The sequence below is a fragment of the Euprymna scolopes genome, chromosome 1 (assembly GCF_053919585.1).
Source record: "Euprymna scolopes isolate OS-2025 chromosome 1, ASM5391958v1, whole genome shotgun sequence".
NCBI lineage: Eukaryota > Metazoa > Mollusca > Cephalopoda > Sepiida > Sepiolidae > Euprymna > Euprymna scolopes.
This window is the reverse complement of record NC_136482.1, coordinates 98,632,503-98,654,309: the sequence shown is the minus strand read 5'-3', so window position 1 is coordinate 98,654,309 and position 21,807 is coordinate 98,632,503. Positions and strand designations below refer to the sequence as shown.

At 33.4% G+C, this 21,807-nt stretch overlaps 1 protein-coding gene and 1 pseudogene across 1 annotated transcript in view; both read left to right on the top strand.

Moving 5' to 3' along the window:
- LOC145256524 (GPN-loop GTPase 3-like) overlaps positions 1-3,554 on the top strand; it is a 28,686-nt gene extending 25,132 nt beyond the window's left edge. Inside the window, exons 6-8 of the mRNA XM_080115581.1 lie at positions 1,792-1,891; positions 2,814-2,948; positions 3,386-3,554. Coding sequence (XP_079971707.1) covers positions 1,792-1,891; positions 2,814-2,948; positions 3,386-3,421 — 271 coding nt within the window. The 3' untranslated portion in view covers positions 3,422-3,554. The remainder of the gene's footprint in view (positions 1-1,791; positions 1,892-2,813; positions 2,949-3,385) is intronic.
- Positions 3,555-7,141: 3,587 nt separating this feature from the next.
- Positions 7,142-7,314, top strand: LOC145284074 (U2 spliceosomal RNA; annotated as a pseudogene).
- The last annotated feature ends 14,493 nt before the right edge of the window (positions 7,315-21,807 follow it).

The window sequence follows — 21,807 nt, the reverse complement described above, 5'->3', positions numbered from 1 at the left end:
AAAATGGTGTTGTATATTGTGGATCATCATTTAGCCATAATTTTTTTTTAAGTAAAACTATTTGATCAATTTATGTGATTTTTGGTGTACAATATTTTCTTTCTGTCACATGTATGTACGAGGGGTGTGCAATAAGCAATGCTCCTGACCCACTTCCAGTTGTCTGATCTAGCTGAAATTTTGCATGTGCAATGAGTTATATCTCTATGGGTTATGTGGCAAATTACAGCTCTGAACTAATTGTGGTTTCTGTTTTACAGGTGTTTGAACTGAGTCAGGTGTGAAATGGAGCCTGTTGAATGTCGAGCAGTGATCCGGTTTTTGTATTTGAAAGGACGCACACCACAGGAGACTTTTGATGAAATGAAACAAACTTATGATGATAATGCCCCATCATATGACTTTGTAAAACGCTGGGATCGTGAATTCAAACATGGCCCAAAGTCTGTGGAAAGAGCTCCCAGACCTGGTCGCCCCCTCTTCTGCCATTGATGAGGCATCTGTCCATCAAGTTGAGGCTGCCATTTTGGAAGATCGGCACATTACTATTCGCCAAATAGCCCAAAATGTTAAGATTAGTACAGGGTCTGTGGAAACTATCATTAATGATCATTTGCATATGCATAAGGTGTCTGCCAGATGGATTCCCAGGTTGCTCACACCATTCCAGAAGCGAGAACGCGTCGAGTGCTCGAGGATGAATTTGAAGATATGCCAAGAAGATGAGTCAAAGACTTTCAAAAGACTGATTACACAGGATGAAACCTGGGTCCATCACTATGATCCAGAGACCAAAGCCCAGTCAATGCAGTGGAAGCACTTGGACTCACCACCTCCAAAGAAGGCAAGGGTGCAGCCCTCCACTGCCAAGGTCATGCTCACAGTCTTCTGGGACCAGGATGGAGTAGTGATGACAGATTTCCTGGCAAAGGGTACCACAATTATAGGAGCCTATTATGCTTCACTTTTGAGGAAATTAAGGAAAGCTATCAAAATCAAAAGGCGGGGCAAGATCAGCAAAGGTACCCTCCTCCTGCAGGACAACGCTCCGGTCCACAACTCGCATGTCGCCAGATCAGAAACACAGGCGTGTGGTTATGAAATCCTTTCCCATCCTCCCTACTCTCCTGACTTTGCACCCTCTGACTTTCACCTCTTCCCAGTTGTTTTTGAAAGGAAAGCGTTTCCTAGATGATGCAGCCTTGATTTCTGAAGTCACGTCATAGTTGGAGGACCAACCTGGGGTGTTCTACAAAAACGGTCTCCAGAGCTGCATCAAACAATGGGAGAAATGCATAACTGTGGGTGGTTCCTATGTAGAGAAAGACTAATAACTGTGCCAAGTTTCGTTGCTCTATTGCTATGGGAAGTGGGTCAGGGGTATTACTTATTGCACACCCCTCATACAGCATAACAATTTTTCTTTATATTTTTTGTTTTTTCATGGGAAAAAGGGTTATGGATTTGCACCACTTTTTCGTCTATAAAATTCTGTCTTTTAATGCGGACCAAGATCTATAGGTGGCAGCCATTAAACATTGAGTGTAGAGATGTCATAATATTCTTCATTATCTAACCGACAATCTCCATCTCATTAGTCCTTATCCTTGAGTGGCTTTAATAAGTGGTGACTCATTAGTAAATTACAAAAAAAAAATGTATATGAAGTTTAAATAAAACCTGAACATCCCTCTGCGGAAGCTAAACTAAGAACTTTCTCTTTTTGACTAATTTCTTTTAATAAGAATTTTGACTTCCTTTTAAAATCGCTTACTTTCTCTCCCTCTTTAGATATTTAGAACCAAATATGTCGACATTACTTGCTGAAGAATTCATTGATTTGAAACATGGATCTAAATTCCATAAGTTGAATGTTTTAATGGCACAAATGGTAAGTAGAAAAAAAAATTATAGATATTTTAATGGTCTTGTCCATTAAAATTTATTAAAACTTTTTTTCTGATTTTTTTTGTTAGAAATAAATTATTTATTTTTAAATAAACATGTATTTTGATCTGTAAAAAGCGAGATAAAAATATAAGTTACTTATTATAATCAATTTTAAGCCTAACTTTTTAAATAGCAATAAATGATTGATAATATTAAGCAAATGATATAAATTTATGATATAAATAATATAATAATATTAAAAATAATATAAATGAATGTTCATTAAATTATTAAACACAATGTATGTGTATGTTTCTTTTCTACCCAAGGGAAATAAGTCACTCATGAATTGCCTCCCTTATAAAACACCATGCAGACACATGGCAGATATTAAGTAACAATTTATAAGCAAAACATACAACATTAATTATTAATGAAAAATGGTTGTAATAATTTCTTACAATACTTAGCACTAATAATATATAAAATTTTGCATTATGAGCAATGTTTTTATAACAAAATAACGTGATACTATGGACGATTCCTAAAAAAGAAAAGAGGAAATTTTGTTGGAAGTAAATGACCTAGGAAAATGGTTAGCAATGATTCATCAAGCTACACAAAAGCAATAAGATGAATAGTCAGTTAGGAGTGAATGAGAGGGTGAATCATTTTCCTCTTGGAGTAAAACAAAAGACCTCACATAGGATTTATGATCCTCAATTCAATGTATTTTTTATGTTATTAACGTATATTAGAAAAATATCTTAGCAAAACAAATATGTAATGATCATCGCCAAAATATTTGCAACATTGCTAAGCAATCATGCTAGTATTCTGTCAGTTATATAATTTATTTTTTTATTTCAACCTAAATTTGATGAGTTTAAAACAGATAATGAAATATTTATTTGGATTTACAGGTTGATGATTATGGTCTGGTTACGTTTATGCCTTTAGACATCAGTGAAGAAGATAATGATAGCCTAAATGATATCCTACTACAAGTAGATATGGCTATTCAATATGGAGAGGACCTTGAACCAAAAGAACCCAGAGTAAGCATCACGTTATCAATATTTTTGCTGAAATTCTTTTTCTTTCATTCAATTATCATCACAATAGTTGAAATTTGTTTTGTGGCCTAGGCAAGGCAGCTGGCCCAATCACTTATGACCAGACATTGTGGAAACTGTTGATACAACATGTCTTGATAAATGCTATTGTGCTTTTATCATAACATTGGTGATTCCTATTTCTCAATGATACATGATGATTGGTGATTAATTTGAAAAAAAAGTTCTCCTTCACCCAAACCTGGCTGTAACTCGATCTGACAACGCTGTCACAATTGTATACAATGATTTGTTAAGAATAATTATTGTGCTATTAAAAAGGGTTTATATTTTGTAAAACAAATAAAACACTATAATTTGTTTGTGCTTTGTTTTTGTCTTTGTAAAACTAAACATTTTCTCTTTTGCCTTTCTTTCAGGATTCTCCAAACGACAGTGATGAAGGGTTTGGTTGATGTCTACAACGTTATTGTTAGAAAATGATATAATTTTTTACACTGTTTTACATGTAAATACTTGGAACTGTACCCAGTGTCTTTTGAGATTTTCTGGGCAAATACAACAAATAAAACTTGTTTTTACATTTTATTGTGTTGTTTATTTATTTATTTTTTTGAATGTTCATTAAATTATTAAACACAATGAGTGTGTAAATGTTTCTTTTTCTGTTTTTACTGCCCAAGGGGAATAACTCACTCATGAGTTACCTCCCTTATAACACATCATGCAAACACACGGCAGAAATTAAATAATTATAATATATAATAATAATAATTATTATTTAATGGATGTCTTTCTACCAGATTTTTTTCTACAATGCGATGCTTTATGCCCTTTCTGGTGGCAGTTGTCACATTAGGGCAGGTCGATTTTGGAACCCCGGTAAGGCAATGGTGATGATAGTTGGGGTTTGACATAGAAAAGACCTACACAAAATATTTTCCTCAAAATCGTTATCTTTGCTTGAGGAAATGACTTTAAAAGTTGAAAAATTGAAGCGATTAAAAGTTTTTCAGTGAATTGTCAAGAACGCCCCATCATCAAAACAGTCCGTACTGTTAAGAAAATGGAATCATTATTTAAAATATGTTTTAAAGTACATTTTTAAATAAAATGAGTGAGAATAATGAATTAATAAAATAAATATTTACTGTAAAGGCAAAATTATGTTTTTTTAAATAATAGCGACCAAAATTTGCTTTTTCATTTCAGGAACTTTTTTTGGGTGGAAATATTTTAGATTTCACCGTCACAAAACACGCTCGTTATTGATATTGAAAATTAATGTTTGTTTATTATTTAATTTGAAAACATTACGATTTAGGCTTAATTATTTCGAAAGGAAAAACGAAAAAGACTTGTTTAAAAAATATATTATTATATTTCAAGTGTCTGCAGTGAATTTAAACATATTTGTTTTATCTTTTTTAATGTGTTTTTCTATTAGTTTAGTGCAAAAATAATGGCATTTTTTGATGTTCAAATGAACGTCAAAAACATTATTTTTGCACCAACCTAATATTTCACATCAAATTCTATTTGAAATTTTTATTAAAATATGATAATACTCCAGTTTTATATTAAAAAAAAAAAGTTTGTACAATTTTATTCTACACATTCTTTACAACGTAAATTTTAACCACATAAATTTTACACATTCTTTACAACGTAAATTTTAACCACATAAATTTTCAAGTTTTTCTACTTAATAAAAAATAATTTGCAGAAAATTTGTGTCAAATTTTAATTTCTTTTATTTTTAGGGAGTAATTGTTTTCAAGCGGTGTTTTTCTTCTAAAATTATAGTTTTAAAATCAGATAACCCATAAAGATTAATACGAGTAAATAAGGAAACTCCTTTAAAGATTTTTTTGTTATTTATGCATCTATGTTATTGTGCTAAAATAATTTTATTTAGAAAGCCATTCTTAATATGGGAAGGAGGCTTTATTGTAACTATTCTGTACTTTTACCTAAAAATTTAATAAACACTCATTTAAAATGACACAGCCACAGTAAGAATGAATCTCTTTATGGATAAATTCATGTTATCGAAGGAGGAGCTAAAATCTGCTAAAAATGTCTAAACTAAACACTACTATACCTCTGATTTGGTTTTGTCTTCTCCTCAATACATCTAATTCAACTCTACAAAGTTTTTCATTACTTATCATAACTAGCACTTATTTTTTACGTATGAAACTGGAAGATAGCCTAATACAGTTTCCTTCATTTATTTATTTTACTTTTCAGATCAGAATGTCAGTAAAAGCACAACATTCAGTTTTAACCTGTGGTTCACAAAATTTGCTGGTCCACCTTGTCATTTGGATGAAACAGCACCCCCAACTTCACAATGAGTCATCCAGTTTAGTTATTTCCTCGAAAACAGTTATCCCACTTAAAAAATAGTGAGATTTCTAAGTTAATGGCCAAGGAATTAATTAGTATTTGGCAAGCAGTCAATCCATAATTGCCCTTGTTAAGGTAACATTATATAGGACAGAAGGTCAATATATTTTGCTATAAGAGGGCCGAACAGATTGACAGGAAATCTCTTGCAGCAATCAAAGTGAAAAGAATGAAGGAACAGCTAGACAGACTATTTGATATATCTTCTTGTAGCTGTAAACTTTCTGTCTTGAGATGTGATGACTTTGCAGTAAAGTGCAAGACAAAAAAATCGTCAAACCAGGCACATAATCTGCACTTGTCCTCCTAACAAGAAGGTAAAATTAATTTTATAGATTCATCTGCAATTATGTTCCTTGTCTTTGTGGAAAATAAAATATATTGGTATTTATTATGTAATCCGGCTCTATTATTAAACATGCAAATTTTCCCATTTTCAGGTTCCACTAGAACTGCCATTTACAGCAATTTTTAAATTAATTGATGGAACAACAAAAAGCCTAACAACATTTACTGGTCCTTTGGGGAAACTCTGTATCAATAATTATCAAGATTTGCCTCAAGTAGAATTCTAAACAATTGGTGTCCCTCCCAATCATCATTATCTGATAGCAGAAGAAACAAATAATTTAAGTGTGAAGACCAGAAGTTACTTTTTGAGTATGCTGTTGGCATTTCTTGTGGAGAAGTTAACTTAAAAAATTAGGCCCTTGAATCAAGGAAGATGGCTAATATAAGCCACAAGATTAATGTGTTTATGAGTTGTCTATCCTCAAACACTATGATAAATTAAACATTTTGGTCAAATTTATCATCCAAGTGTATGCAGTTAGTTGGTTTGAGATCAAAAGTGACAATATTTTTTTTTTAACCAACAACAGTATATTTTAATATGATTAAGAGAACAAAACAGTTAACTGAAATCCAAATTACTGTTTTAAACAGTTCAAAATATAGTGCTTTTGCACTACATCCGGAAAATATCATAATATCGATGATAAACTCAGATGAATTGGATGTGAGAGAAGAGGGAATTCAAACGATTTTGTCTATTAGGTAAATAAATATTTATCCCTTAAATTTTATTAGTTTTCTCAATTTACCCATAAAATAGTCAGTTTTATTCATATTTCATCACAAAAATATAAAACAAATAAGTGTCTTCAAATAATTGTCTTGTTTTCTTTTGTGTTGTTTTTTCCAGAAATAGTGAACAACTCCAAGAAAAAAAAAAATGCAAAATATTACTGCTATCAATTTTGCAGCCACACGCTGGTCAAATTTGATTGATTTTCTCAAAAAGTTGTATATGGGCAGGAAGCAAGACATAGACACATTATTACAAAGTCATCGTGCGAGCAAATTAAACCTTCATTTTCCTCAAAAGGAAAGTATACAGAACAATTTAGTTCTATTATAAGTTTATATTATTGCCTCTTATAAAAAATTAAAATACATGGTTCTGTAACTTGTATCAAGTTTCAACTTGTATCACGTTTCAATATCATTATATCGCTCCGTCCGTCATCATGCTGTGCATCCCTAAAAAAGGAAAGTGGAATATTCCAAATAAACCTTGTCACCCTTGAAAAGGAAATTGAAATATTAAAAAAAAAAAATACGTTTATCGCTCCGTCCGTTATCATGCTGTGCATCCCTAAAAAGGGAAAGTGGAATATTTCCAAATAAATCTTGTCACCCTTGAAAAGAAAATATAAAAAAAAAATTGGTGTCGCTGTTGAGGCAAAGCTAATAAAAATGATTTGTCTTTCTTGGCCTTTTGGCTAAGATCAAAGTGTAGTATCTGTTCTTCAGGTGCTACATTTCAATTTCTCCTCTCTCAGTGGAGGAGAAATCCTTTACGATTAAGACAATTTTTTCTCCACGTTAAAAAAATGACCCTGGTGTCTAAATCTGTCCCGTGGGCAGGCATTGTGAATAGGTACTATGTTTAATGTAACTTTAATATTAAAAAAGTAACTGGAAAAAGTTATTTCTGATTTAATTACAAAATGCCCTGGAAGTGTTACTCCTGATTAATTATAAAATGCCCTGGAAAATGTCCGTTCTGATTTTTTTTTTTTTACTTGCCTCCCCACAAGGGCGGAATTGAACATGAGGTTGGTTAAAAATTTAGGGGGAAACCAGCTCCACAAAAGGGGCTCTCTGGTCAATAACAAAAATAAAAATTGTATCAGTAACGAAGGATTTCTCCTCCATTAACAAAGACCAAAAAATGGGGGGATTTAAGTCACTGGAATGCTGAAACTGATTGTACACTCAGACATTCATGTTGAAGCAATGGTTACCTAACCCCTAACCGTGTTAATGTTTTTATGTATTACTTTTGAAAAGCTGCTGAAACAGTTTATGATTTAAACATTACTTTATTTCAAGTATATTTTAAGCAGTGGGTTACGGGATATGAAGTCAGTCCCTGAAATTACTCAAACCGTTTACGATTTAAACATTACTTTATTTCATGTATATTTTTAACAGAGGGTGGGGGGATATTAAATCAGTCCCAAAAATGGGTGAAACAGTTTACGCATTACACATTGCTTTATTTAATGTATATTTTTAACATTGGGGTGGGAAATATGAAGTCGGTTCCGGAAATGGCTGCAACCATTTACGTCTTGGACATTACTTTATTTAATGTATATTTTTAACAGTAGGATGGGAGATCAGAAGTCGGTCCCGGAAATGGCTGAAAAAGTTTACGATTTATACATTACTTTATTTCATGTATATTTTCAACAGTGGGATAGGGATTATAAGTCAGTTCCAGAAATGGCTGAAACAGTTTACTATTTAGACATTACATTATTACATATATATTTTTAGCAATGGGTTGGGGATATAAAGTCAGTTCCAGAAATGGCTGAAACAGTTTACTATTTAGACATTACATTATATTATGTATATTTTTATCAGTGGGTTGGGGATATAAAGTCAGTCCCGGAAATGGCTGAAACAGTTTATGATTAAAACATTACTTTATTTAATGTATATTTGCAACAGTGTGGTTGCGGACATGAAGTCAGTCCAGGAAGTGAATGAGATGTGCAAATATATACTATCAGAAAGCGGGATCGAATGAGATAGGTGGAAGATATATATTAGCAGAATATGCGATGTCACCTGGGATTGGATAAGATAGGTGAAACATATATACTATGAGAATACCCAGAATTTATTTATTTGTTTGTAATGAAATAATCAGCCCAGGCAATATATCGAAGTTATTATTTAAGTAAGGGGGAGCGACATAGTGGGTTAAAGTTATGAAAATTATTGTCGAAATTAGTAACATATCCAAGAATTATGAAAAATGATGAAATGTGAATTACTTGATTCGTGTGTTTGTAATGATATAATAAGCCCAGACAATATATCAAATATATTATATAAGTAGGAGGGAGAGGCATAATGTGGGTTTTTAATTATAAAAATTATTGTCGAAATTAGTAACATATCCAGAATTATGAACAAAGATTAAATGTGAGTTAATCGAGTGTGTGTTTATAATAAAATAATCAGCCCAGTAAAGTAATTATGTAAGTAAGAGAGGGCGATAAGGATGGTTTAAATTATGAAAAATAATTGTCAAAATTAGTAACATATCCAAGAATTATGAAAAATGATATTATGTTATTTAATGCATTAGTGTGTTTGCAATGAAATAATTAGACCAGACAATATATCAAAGTTATTATTTTAGTAAGTGGGGCGATGATGTGGGTTAAAATGATGAAAAATGATTGTCGACATAAGTAACATATCCAATAATTATGAAAAATGACGAAATGTGAGTTAATTGTTTGGTGTGTTTAAAATGAAATAATCATCCCAGATAATATATCAGTTATTATCTTTGTAGTGGGTGGTTGATAATGTGGGTTAAAAATATTAAAAATAATTATCGAAATGTGTAACATATCAAAGAATTAAGAAAAATGATGAAGTGTGAGTTAATTGATAGTTATGTTTTTTTATGAAATAATCAGCCCAGAAAATATATCAAAGTATTTTTTTAGTAAGAGAGGGCGACGAGGATGGTTTAAATTATAAAAAATTATTGTCGAAATTAGTAAGATATCCAATAATTACGAAAAATGACGAAATGTGATTTAATTGATTGGTGTGTTTATAATAAAATAATCAGCATAGACAATATATCAAAGTTATTATATAAGTAAAGGGGAAGAAGATAAGGAGGGCTTAAATTATGAAAAATTATTGTCGAAATTAGTAACATATCCAAGAATTACGAAAAAATGATGAAATGTTAGTTAATTGATTGGTGTGTTTGTAAGGAAATAATCAGCCTAGACAATATATCAAAGTTATTATTTAGTAAAGAGAGAAAGGGCGAAAATGTGGGTTAAAATTATGAAAAATGATTGTCGAAATAAGTAACATATCCAAGAATTATGAAAAATGATTAAATGTGATTTCATGCATTAGTGTGTTTGTAATAAAATAATAAGCCCAGACAATATTTCAAAGTTATTATTTTATTAAGAGAGGGCGATAATGTGAGTATAAATTATGAAAAATGATTGTCGAAATTAGTAACATATCCAAGAATTATGAAAAATGATGATGAAACGGAGGTTAATTGACTAGTGTGTGTGTGTAATGAAATAATCAGCCCAGCAAATGTATCAAAGTTATTATTTTAGTAAGGTTGAGCGACAACATTGGTTTAAATTATAAAAAAATATTGTCGAAATTAGTAACATATCCAAGAATTACAAAAAATGATGAAATGTGAGTTGATTTATGTATGTGTTTGTAATGAAATAATCAGCCTAGAAAATATATCAAAGTTATTATTTTAGTAAGGTGTGCGATATGGTGAGTTTAAATGATGAAAAATTATTGTCAAAATTAGTACTATATCCAAGAATTATTAAAAATAAAAATGATGAAATGTGAATTAATTAATAGTTGTGTTTTTTATAAAATAATCAGCCGATACAATACATCAAATTTACTATTTTAGTAAAGGGAGAGGCGATAATGTGGGTTGAAATTATACAAAATTATTGTCGAACATAGTAACATATTCAATGATTATGAAAAATGATAAAATGTGAGTTAATTGACCGGTGTGTTTGTAATGAAATAATCAGCCCATGAAATATATCAAAGTTATTATTTTAGTAAAGGTGCAGTACAGTTTTAATAAAAAAAACTAGAATATGATTGTGCCTTCCTTCATGCTGAATAGAACGCTCACAGCATGCCCAGCAACAATATATTGCATAGGAAAAATGCTGCTGTGGAATTTCCACAGGTCCCGCTAGTTGTCATTATTCTTCTACTTCATTTACAGTGTTCCCACATAAGACTGCCTTGTCATAACCTTAAACAACTTCTTTCACACACACACACACACACACACATATATACTAGCTGTACCCTGCCACGCGTTGCAGTGGCTCAATTTGGTGTAATGGAAAAATTTAATAAAATGCATGTTTCTTATATTCTTAGTACAGCAATCCACTCCAAAAAGTGAAAAAGAAGGCGAAAATGAAAAAAAAATGGTACTCTTGCAGAATTTGATCTGGATCCTCGGGAGTTTCCGTCAATCATGGTTTGGGCTCGACCAACAATCAGTGGATGAAGCCGAACGTAGCAAAAATGTTGAAACGCTAAATTTTTTGTTGTTGTTGTTTTCTGTATACAAAAATGTGAGTTAGTAATTAATATTTGGGTGATAGGAGGGGTGGGGTTACTATACACAGATTCGAAAAAGTTGTCCAAAAACAAATAAATGAAAGCAAAGGTAAGGTAAGTTGCGTTTCTACCTAACTGGATAATTGTTTAGTGTTTTTGTTATGTAAAATGTTTAATTGGCTCGAAAAACAGAAATGGTCGCGGACTCTGTTGAATACGTTAAGTTTGGGAAAGTAAGTTGAAAACTAAAAACTATACAAAACAGTGTCAGAAACCCACCGAATATATATTACCATGCCATAGGCTGGCATAATCGGTGGGTTTCTCACAGTATTTTGCATAGTTTTTTTTAATTTTAACTCACTTTCTCAAACTTAACGTAATCAACAGTGTCCGCCACTATTTGTAGCTTTCAAATATGCCGATAAACACTGTTTTTTGAGCCGACTAAATGTTATATTAAATGAAAAGGGTTTGTATTACTAAACACAGATACAAAGAAGTTGTCAAAAAATAAATATATAACAAATAAATATTATCAAAGGCAAGAAAAGTAAATGTTCTATCTAACTGGATAAGATTTTAGTGTTTTTATGTAATGTTTAATCGGTTCAAAAACATTCGATGTTTATCAGTATATTTGAAAAATACAAATGGCGGCAGACTGTATCAACCACGTTAAGTTTGGGGAAATTTTGGGAAAATGAGTTTAAACTAAAAAACTATACAAAATACTGTTAGGAACTCACTCAATATATGTTACCGTGACGTAGGCTGGCATATAATCGATGGTTTTAAACTTTTGCTCGATACAGGTGACGACTTTTAAGAGTCCCTTTTAGTGATTACCTGGTTTGAGGATATTTGTACAACTAAAAGCCAAATCTGTCCCCAAAAAATCCGGTATTATTTTACTTTAAGGCCGGTTTCACGTTCGTATATAACAAAATATTTTATTGTAGATTTCGGTGTGCTAAAACAAATCTGCAACTCGTTTCCGTCGCAAAAGAAAAGTTTTCATGACATGAATGTAAATTTAACAGAATGAGCACCCACTTTCTGGCCACCTGAGAGAGGGGCATTTTTCTGTGTGTTTCTTGGCTAAAAAGTTTTTTGTTTGATTTCTTTTGCATAGTAATAACTCATGAACTCTGGGACTATTTTCCATTTCATTTCCATTGTTTACGCTATGCGCGAGCATAAACGAAAGCTGCTTAGCCAATAAACATGGGAAAAAATCCCCCCTCTTTCAGGTGACTGATTTTAAGTTAAATTTACATGGAAAAGTGATCGCCCACTTTTCGAAAAAGTAATTTCTTCATATCATAAAACTATTTTTTTGCGACGGAAACGGTTTGCAGATTCGTTTTTAGCACACCGAAATCTACAAAAAAAATGTGTTACATACGAACGTGAGATGGAAAATTTTATCAAAAATCCGGGGGAAAATAGTTTTCAATAAAAACAGCAAATGAATTAGAAAAAAACGGATGCTATTTTTTTTTTTTTTCTGTGTGTTTCTTGGCTAAAAAGTTTTTTGCTTGATTTCTTTTGCATGGTAATAATCCCTGAACTCTGGGACTATTTTCCATTTCACAGACGTAGCCTTTGTTTACGCTATGTCCAAGCATAAATGAAGACTGTTAAATATGCACTCGCATACCAAACTGGTCAAAAAACCTTTAAGCCAATAAACATGAAAATAAATGCCCCTTCCTCAGGTGGCCAGAAAGAGGGTGCTCATTTTAAGTTAACTTTACATGGAAAATTGATCAGCCACTTTTTGAAAAAAAATTCTTCATATCATGCAAACAATTTTGGTACTTCTTGAGCGTTGAGTTCCATAGCGACCCGCAGAATTATTTAATGGTCATTCCCTTAGTTCCCCGCCCTCAGTCAAGGTTAACGCATGCGCACGTAATATTCTTTTTATTTATTAACTTACGTTGCCTTTCGCACATTTACAAATATTATTTATGCTGGTTTAACTCTTTTCATAAATGATAAAACAAAAATGTAACTAAACCATAATTTGTCACGTGTACAAACATTTATTTATTTATTTATTTATTTACGTTGGCTTAACTCTTTTCAGGAATAAAAAAAAAAAGTTTTACTCTTTAAGAATAATAAAAGGAAAAAGTTACTAAACATTTATTAATAAGTTATCATATACTTACGTTGGCTTAACTCTTTTCATGAATTATAAAAAAAAAGTAGCTAAACCGTTTATTGATAATTTCTCACTTACAAACATTTTTAATTTACATGAGCGGATAAGTCTGCTGGTCGCCATGGAACTCAACGCCCACCCAAAAAGTACTTTGTTATATAAAAACGTGAGACGGGCCTTAATGAAAAATTTTATCAAAATTCCGGAATGTTACTTTTTTTTTTTGTTGTTGTTCAATAACATAAGAAATTAAGAATTAGACAAATTTATTTTAGGTAGGCTTCGTCAAGAAAGCTTTAAGACAAAAAAAAAAAAAAAAATGGAAATCGAGATGTCGATTGCTGCGTACCAAACTGCCTTGTCAAAAAACCTTTTAAGCCAATAAACACGAAAATAAATGCCCCTCCCTCAAGTGGCCAGAAAGGGGGTGCTCATTTTAAATTAAATTTACATGGAAAAGTGATGACCCACTTTTCAAAAAAGTAATTTCTTCATATAATGAAAACTATTTTTGGTACTCCTTGGGTGTTGAGTTCCATGGCAACTCGCACGCAGAATTATTCAATGGTCGTTCCCTTAGTCCCCCCCTTAGTCAAGGCTTGTTTTTGTAAGCATAAACTAAATGCTTTTGCTATATTTTTCTTTTAAATATATTTATGGGTACAACCGTTTTTCCGCGAGTAATTTTTACGCTCCTATGATAAAAAAAAATCAACGTTTTTTCTTTTATCTTTTTTTATGGACCCCCCACTTTTTTCTTAATTTTTCAGCACTTATTTTACCTTTTCCGCGAGTATTTATATATATATTTGAAAAAGGATGTTCGCTCATCCCCCTCTCAGTACAGGCCAATAAGTCTCCTGTGCGTCATGAGTAAGTTGCTGGAATCTGTGTTAAATACAGAAGTAATCAACCATCTCAACAAAAATAACCTTCTTAGTGACACTCAATATGGTTTCCGTTCTGCTAGATCTACAGCAGATGTGCTTACAGTTATATCTCATAGGATAAGCAAATCTCTCGACGGAGGCAACCTTTCTAGGGCAATTGCTCTTGACATATCTAAGGCCTTTGATAGGGTATGGCATAAAGGTTTACTTCATAAGATCTCTAGCTATGGTATAGCTGGAAATGTCTTCTCAATTATTAAATCATTTCTTTCTGATAGGTTCATAAGAGTAGTAGTTGAGGGGCAAAAATCAGAAGCCCACAGTATTAATGCCGGTGTCCCTCAGGGGTCCATCCTGGGCCCAACTCTTTTCCTGATCTACATTAATGATCTTCCAAATCACATCCTTACATCATTTGTAGACATTTATGCTGACGACACTACCATTTATGGTAGCACATCTAAGACAGTAAACGACCAAGTTCTCTCCAATTCTCTCTCCTCTGATCTTGAGCATGTAGTACAATGGGGAAAGGATTGGCTGGTTACTTTTAATGCATCTAAAACCAAGCTTCTCTCTTTACATCATCAACATTCTGATCCCCATCTGGCATCAATTGAAATGAATGGCTCTCGTCTTCAGGAGGCCTCAAGTTTTGACAAGCTTCTGGGCTTGACCATTACTCCTGATCTTAAATGGAACACGTACATCAAATCTGTTGCCAAGGCCGCTGGAAAAATGGTGGGATCTTTCTATCGATCCAGTAGATATCTCACTGCTCATGCAATTCTCTATCTATATAAGAGCCAGGTACGTCCAAGGATGGAATACTGTTGCCACATCTGGGCAGGAGCTGCTAGAAAGGACTTGTCTTGCCTTGATAGAGTTCAAAATAGACTTCGTAGTCTCGTAGGAGATGTCCTTTTCTTTTCCTTGCAACCTCTATCTCACAGAAGAGATGTTGCGAGTTTGTCTCTGATGTATCGTTATTTTCATGGAAAGTGTTCGACTGAGCTTCAATCTATGGTCCCCCCTCGCAAAACTTTCACAAGAAACACTCGTCTAGCTGTAAACACTATCAATAATTCCCCCCACTCTTTATCTGTGTCTAAACCTAAACGTAGATTCCATGAACAAAGTTTTTTTCTTAGAACTGCACGCCTGTGGAATTGTCTTCCGTTTTCCTGCTTTCCGGCTGACTACAATATGGTTGTCTTCAAGTCTAACGTAAATAAGTTCTTGATGAGCCGTTCCATATAAGTTATCAAATTTAACAAATTTTCATTACTAATGATTATTATATTGTCCAATTTCTACTGTACACTCTTTAACCCTTATCCTCGAGTGGCCTCTTGGCCTTGATAATGTGTTGATACCTATGAAAAAAAAAAAAGAAAAAGTCCAATGTGAACAAGTTCTAATTGAATCGTCCCCCTAAGTAATCCAAGTTACAAAATTCCCACTGTTTACTATGCTAAAATCACAGTGACTAATGTATACCTATTAACCCTTATCCTCGAGTGGCCTCTAGGCCTTGATAAGTGGTGACACCCATGTAAAAAAAAAAAAAAAAAAAAAAAAAACTTGAATCTTACTTGAAACTACTATTTAAAAATAGCGCGGTACAATAAGGGCATAAGCAAACTTTTCAAAAAGAAAAATATTTCAAAAATGTTTAGTTTATGCTTGCAAAAAAAAAAAAAAAGATAAAAAAAAATAAAACGTAAATGTTTGAAAATAAAAAGCAACAAAACGTAAATGTTTGGAAAAATAAAACTTAAATATGTTTGCCAAAAACAAAAAACAAAACGTAAATATGTTTGAAAACACCCCAAAAAACTTAAATATGTTTGCAAAAAAACAGAAACAAAAAAAAACATGTTTAAAATTAAAATATAACAAAAACATTTATTTTTATTTCAAGGGTGCCATTATATACATTTGTGCTTCCGTAACTGGGTGGACAGACAGTAACGCCACCTATCCTCAAACGGACGAAACAGGCTCTCTCTCTCTCTCTCTTTCTTCACGATTAGCCTTTTTTTCCTCCATGTAAATACTTGAAACTGTACCCAGCGTCTTTTGAGATTTTCTGGGCAAATACAACAAATAAAACTTGTTTTTACGTTTTATTCTGTTATTTATTTATTTATTTTCTTTCACAATGTGTGTGCATATGTTTCGTTTTCTGTTTTTACAGCCCAAGGGAAATAACTCACGCATGAATTGCCTTCTTTATAACATTCTCATTATATAAGATGAATGTAAACACCACGCAGACACGGCAGATATTAAAGTAACAATGAAGTAATATTAAAGTAAGCAAAAAATAAATCGATGTGTATTTATCAAAGTTACGTTTAGGTGAGAATTGCAGACACACGATATATTGCTTGGTAGTTTTATTAATAAAAATATTGAGAAATTTTACAATAGCTTTCAGATCAATCAACTGATTGTCAAAGGAATAGATTCTCAAGATGTTATAAGTGTCTCCTCACCCATTCACCTAAGAAACAGACATTGATGAGTCAATTCTATAATGTCGACTCTGTTTGTCTATCTGATCAATGTTGACCTTCACCAAGCCCTGAGAATTTACCTTGTTGGTTGGTTGTTTTTATTTTACGGCATAAGCGCGAGCCTTTTCTAGTCTCACACAAAAACATGCGTTCACATCTCAAGCCATATTACTTGTCATATACATATGCGCACACAAACATATGCGCGCACGTCCACACACGCACATATATTCACGTTCGCGTACATACACTCACATTCACGTGTATACACACACATGCTAACATACGCACATGTATGCACACATGGACAACATCACTTCCTTTTCAAAGGAAATCCACACATACGCAAAAGACCACCGGAAACAATTATAAAAGCAAGAGCAATAAGCAGCATTTTCCTTTTTTTTTGGACCAGCTTCCGAGGTGAGTGGTCGGCGCCACTTGCTACTATGTGGGACAAAAAGCTAACAGACCATACGTACACTTTATAGGCTTTCTCTCTCCATGAACTGAATTGACATTCTCACTCTTTCTCTCTCCCTCTATCTACAACTTGTGCCGGAGAACACCTCCGCGTAGCTGACTGCTAACATGTCTTTGTCTACACGCTGGACTATCATTCCCATTTCCACTACATTACTCACTTCTCTTCCCACGCGTGAAAAAACGATAGTGACCTGAACGTGAGATGAACACACATTTCCTTTTCTTTCTACACCACCAGTCCCACAACAAACGATGGTTACACCCGCACGGACATGAACACGTGTTATACCTAAAACATTCATTCTTTCAACAGTAAATAAGCAACACGTTCATCTTATCCAGCAATTGAGTTTTTGTTTCCTTCATTCCATTCATTTCATTATTTTCTTTTGTAACGGGGTTAGGATTTATATATCCGTCCTCTACACATATCAACCTTTTTCAGGTTATTTAATGCCGAATCCAAAGATTTTGAAGAAAAATTTTTTAATAGAATATATTTGTTGTTTTCAAGTCGGTTTCTATTTAACCCATAGTTGGGACCCTAACAGGTACTACCACTCCGGGTCAGAGTGGACCTGGGAGCAATGGCAATTAAAGGGTGGCTCCACACTCCCCAAAGCTCGCAAGCTCGGCCTCACCACTGGATATAGTTTAAGGTCATATCCAGGACCATGAATCTACCTTGTGTGAAAATATATTAATATCAAGATTGCATTAAGACTAGTTGCTTTGATCCATCGGCATTTTTTTATAACTTTTGAGACAATTGTCTAATTGGAAAATTTTTTACAAATCGTATTGTAATTTAGGTTTTGGACATGCCCTCTTATAGTGAACAGCATGTGTGTTATCTTAATTCATAACTTCAGCCATTGTCTTAATATATTACATGGTATCAGAAATAGCAAATCAACACGTACCTTTTATGAACATTAGCACAAATCTCCTGGACACCTTCTATCACTACTTCCTCCGCTGCATCCTGTGTCTCATAGCAGCACTTCATCTCCAACAATACAGTAAATTTCTGCTGCAAAATTAACTCCCTCTGACAAATCATCCTTGCAAGACATCTGCTCTGGCTAAATCATGACGTTCATCAACCAAAAAAGTTCATCCAGGAAGCAATTGCTCCAGCTGCCCTGTGGGGTTGGAAAAAGTGATGCAATGGACACAAAAAAAAACAAAACAAAAAAAAAAAAAACTAGCTGATCACCCATTAAAGCTAATATGGAATCCAACCTTGGACCCTGTATCTACAGAGTTCCTTATTGAAACGAGTGGCTAGAGATCGATGAATCATTTTCAAATTATCAGGTTTGGTCGGCCTTCATGAAGGATGTAGTAACAAGGATGGACGAATCTGGCCCAACCCATAGTATCCAATATATTTATAAAGCCACCATTTGCCTGTGCATGGAGTATTGTTGTCACATTTGAGCTGGCACACCATCTAACAATCTCTCCCTCTTCGACAAGGTGAAAAAAAAAAAAAAAAAGAAATGTCTAACCTAATAGGCCCCCACTATCTGTCAAGTTCCAGCTCCTATTGCATTGCCACGGTATGCATCCCTGTGCTTGTTTTACAAACACTCCCATGAAATGTGCTGTGATGAATTTAATTTGTACTCTCTCAAGAAAAGAGAGCTATTGTACTTAATGACCTACATTTGAATATCTACACTCAGTCACCTCTTTTTTTTTTTAAGCTCACTAATTCCGAAAGATACACTAAGCTTGTTTGTACAGTTAATAATCAAGAATGCTAGTTTTTTTTTTTGTTTTTTTTTATGGCAATGTGCGACTAATTTAAGGGAAATAATAATGGTTACTGAATCTCTCATAAAAGCAATTTCATCAGAAATATGCAGGCACTACGAAGAACAGCAAAACAAAAGAAAAAGAAAAAGTAAAATAAATAAAAGAGCTGGGGGCGAAGAGAAAAGTATTACAAATTATCAAGCTGTCAACCATTAAAACTTGTGTGAAGAGAAAAATGCAATAAAAAGCAAAATGTTGCCTTTAATTGATCCGGTCTTCAGATAAATTTGAGCTAGCAATGTAACCCACCCTTTTTTTTTCTAGTAAGAAAACGGTGAGAAAAATTTTTTAAAAATAAAGAAAATTACATGCGGAGAAAAATGGTCTGGTTTAAACTGACGAGAAAGAATTTATCTTTGAGAATAATCAAATGTTGGTTGCTTGCACGTAGCGGAATCGCTTCAATAAAAATCAAATGGCTCGAATAAGTTACCTACTTTCTTTATCCGGTTCATTTCAATATGCTTTCCTTCTCACTTGGAAAGCAAGTCGATTTTAACAGGAACATGTTAACTCAAAGTATTTTCAACCAATAAAAATCGTTCTAAACCACAAAAAGTAACAAGTCTATGTAAAAACAATAAATCGACATGACACGAACTTAGAAACTCCTATAAAGCGAGAAAACAGTTAGGAGGGAGCGGTTAAGGATCCCTAGAACCATACCCCCTCCCGTACCTTTTGCAGCGGGGAGGGGTGCTGGTAAAAAGGTCTCCAGGATTCGCTTCTTCATCTTGTGCACATATTCTTACACATTAGCTACAGTCAGACAAAAAAAAACGAATTGCTACCTATACACATGCACTAACAGAACAAAGTAAACTAATGCACACATATATAAAATGCAACGCTGCCAAATACTCACATATTATATTATTCACACTACGAACATTTGGTCTTCTGACTATTTTTTGCCAAACACGAATTTGCATAAGTGACTGAAAATAACTTTTTTATTCTTATCTCTTGTATGAAAATGTTTTATTATAAAATTCCGTTTTTTTTCAATTTTTTATTACGAAATTCTGTTATGTTTTAGGCAGAACTTACTAACTGGTGACCCTTTTATTCTCACATGTTTAATTTTAATATGTGTGATACTATTGACATGTACCCCCCCCCTTCGCCCCCAAGTGTTAGAAAAAAAAAGAAGAAAGAAACATAAAATAAATAGAAAATAAGGTTTATCAGTAGACAATGGAGCAGAATTTGTTCCTTAATGCAGACAAAAGAGAGTTATGGTGGCGTAGTTATTTTAGAACAAAGGAATTAACAAGTGGGAGTGGGCGGTCAATGGTGGTGCGGTTGCAATTAAAGACGAGGACAAAAGGACTCGATTTAGAATTGACAAAGGGTTTTATGATGGTGGGGAACGGTTTGCAGTGTCTAGTATTTTGTGATGTTTTTATGACAGTCCAGTTGACGACAGTTAGGAGGGCAGTTGGACACTTGACATCAGTCATGAGCTTGATTCCAAGGAAATGGATCAGAGCAAATGGTGAAATGAATTGATCAAACGACTAACGAACACAATCTCAACAGTAGGTGAAGATGTGGACTTTGGTGTTAAGAGGGTTGGAGTTGTCAAACACGCACCCGGAGTTCAACAAATACGGACAGAAAGTATCAGAGTCTGTGTTTTCGTTTCTAGTTGTATTTTATCTTATTTTTATACTTGTGAACCCATGTGTACCCTCCCAGCAACCAGAGCGAGAGAATAGGAAAGGAGAAATCCATAGCATCCAACATTGGGTGATGAGTTGTCGAGTAGAGACACGTGGTGTCACATATGCATGCTCGTATATATCGTTCATTTTTTTTTATTTATTATTATTTACTCACTATGAGTAGTTACACAGGCCATCATCAAAGATTTCTCTTTGAGAACAATTTGTGATGTTCACTGGAGTCTGAGTGACAACAAGTCTTCCCAGATTTCCAGTACTCTTCACCTTATGCGATAACCTTTGTAGATGAATTTATATTATCAAAACAGCTGCTTACCATTAATTTCTCAGTGGCATTTGGATGGCAATAAGCCTCCCCAAGATCCTAGTCCTGCATTCATCTAGTCTTTCTCTCCTCGGTCTTTCCATCCTCCTCGACCCTCCTCACTTATTTGGTGTGGCGCCAGTTATTATTATTATTATTATTATTATTATTATTATTATTATTAGTAGTAGTAGTAGTAGTAGTAGTAGTAGTAGTTGTAACGGTATTTTAGAATCTTTACTCTGCTATAATAACTACAAAGGTTTTCCATGCTATACTACTAGTAGCAGAATGTATGTATCGAAAGGTACTACATGCCAAATTTGGTGCAAATATGTTGAGTAATTTTGTAGCCTATAAGTGACCAACAGGAACTTTGAAAATAAATGAGTTTTAACCCTTTAAAAGGACTCCATTGTGGGCCAGCACAATGCGTTATTTGTTTCGGTATCAGCTGTTCAAATTCGCTAAACTTTTGAGTAGCACATCATATGAATAAATGTATGAGTAGACGTACTGTTAGTCTGATCTTTTCAGGTTAGAAGTGAAGGCTAAATATACTTTTATGCATAGTCAAATTGATGACAACTGGTAAGGTTTGTTTGAACTTTACTTCAAGTGCATCAAAAAAGGAAGGAAGTGGACAAGTGTTAGTTTATTGATCGGACTAATTTCAACAGATGGAGAAAGAAGAAGAAGAAGAAGAAGAAGAAGAAGAAGAAGAAGAAGAAGAAGAGTATAAGTAGGGGAGAAAAAGAGTTTGAAAAGGAAAAGAAGAAGAAGAGTATGTGAAAGAGAAGATAAATAAGAAGATGAGAAAAAGAAGAAGAGTATCAGAAGACAAAGAAGAA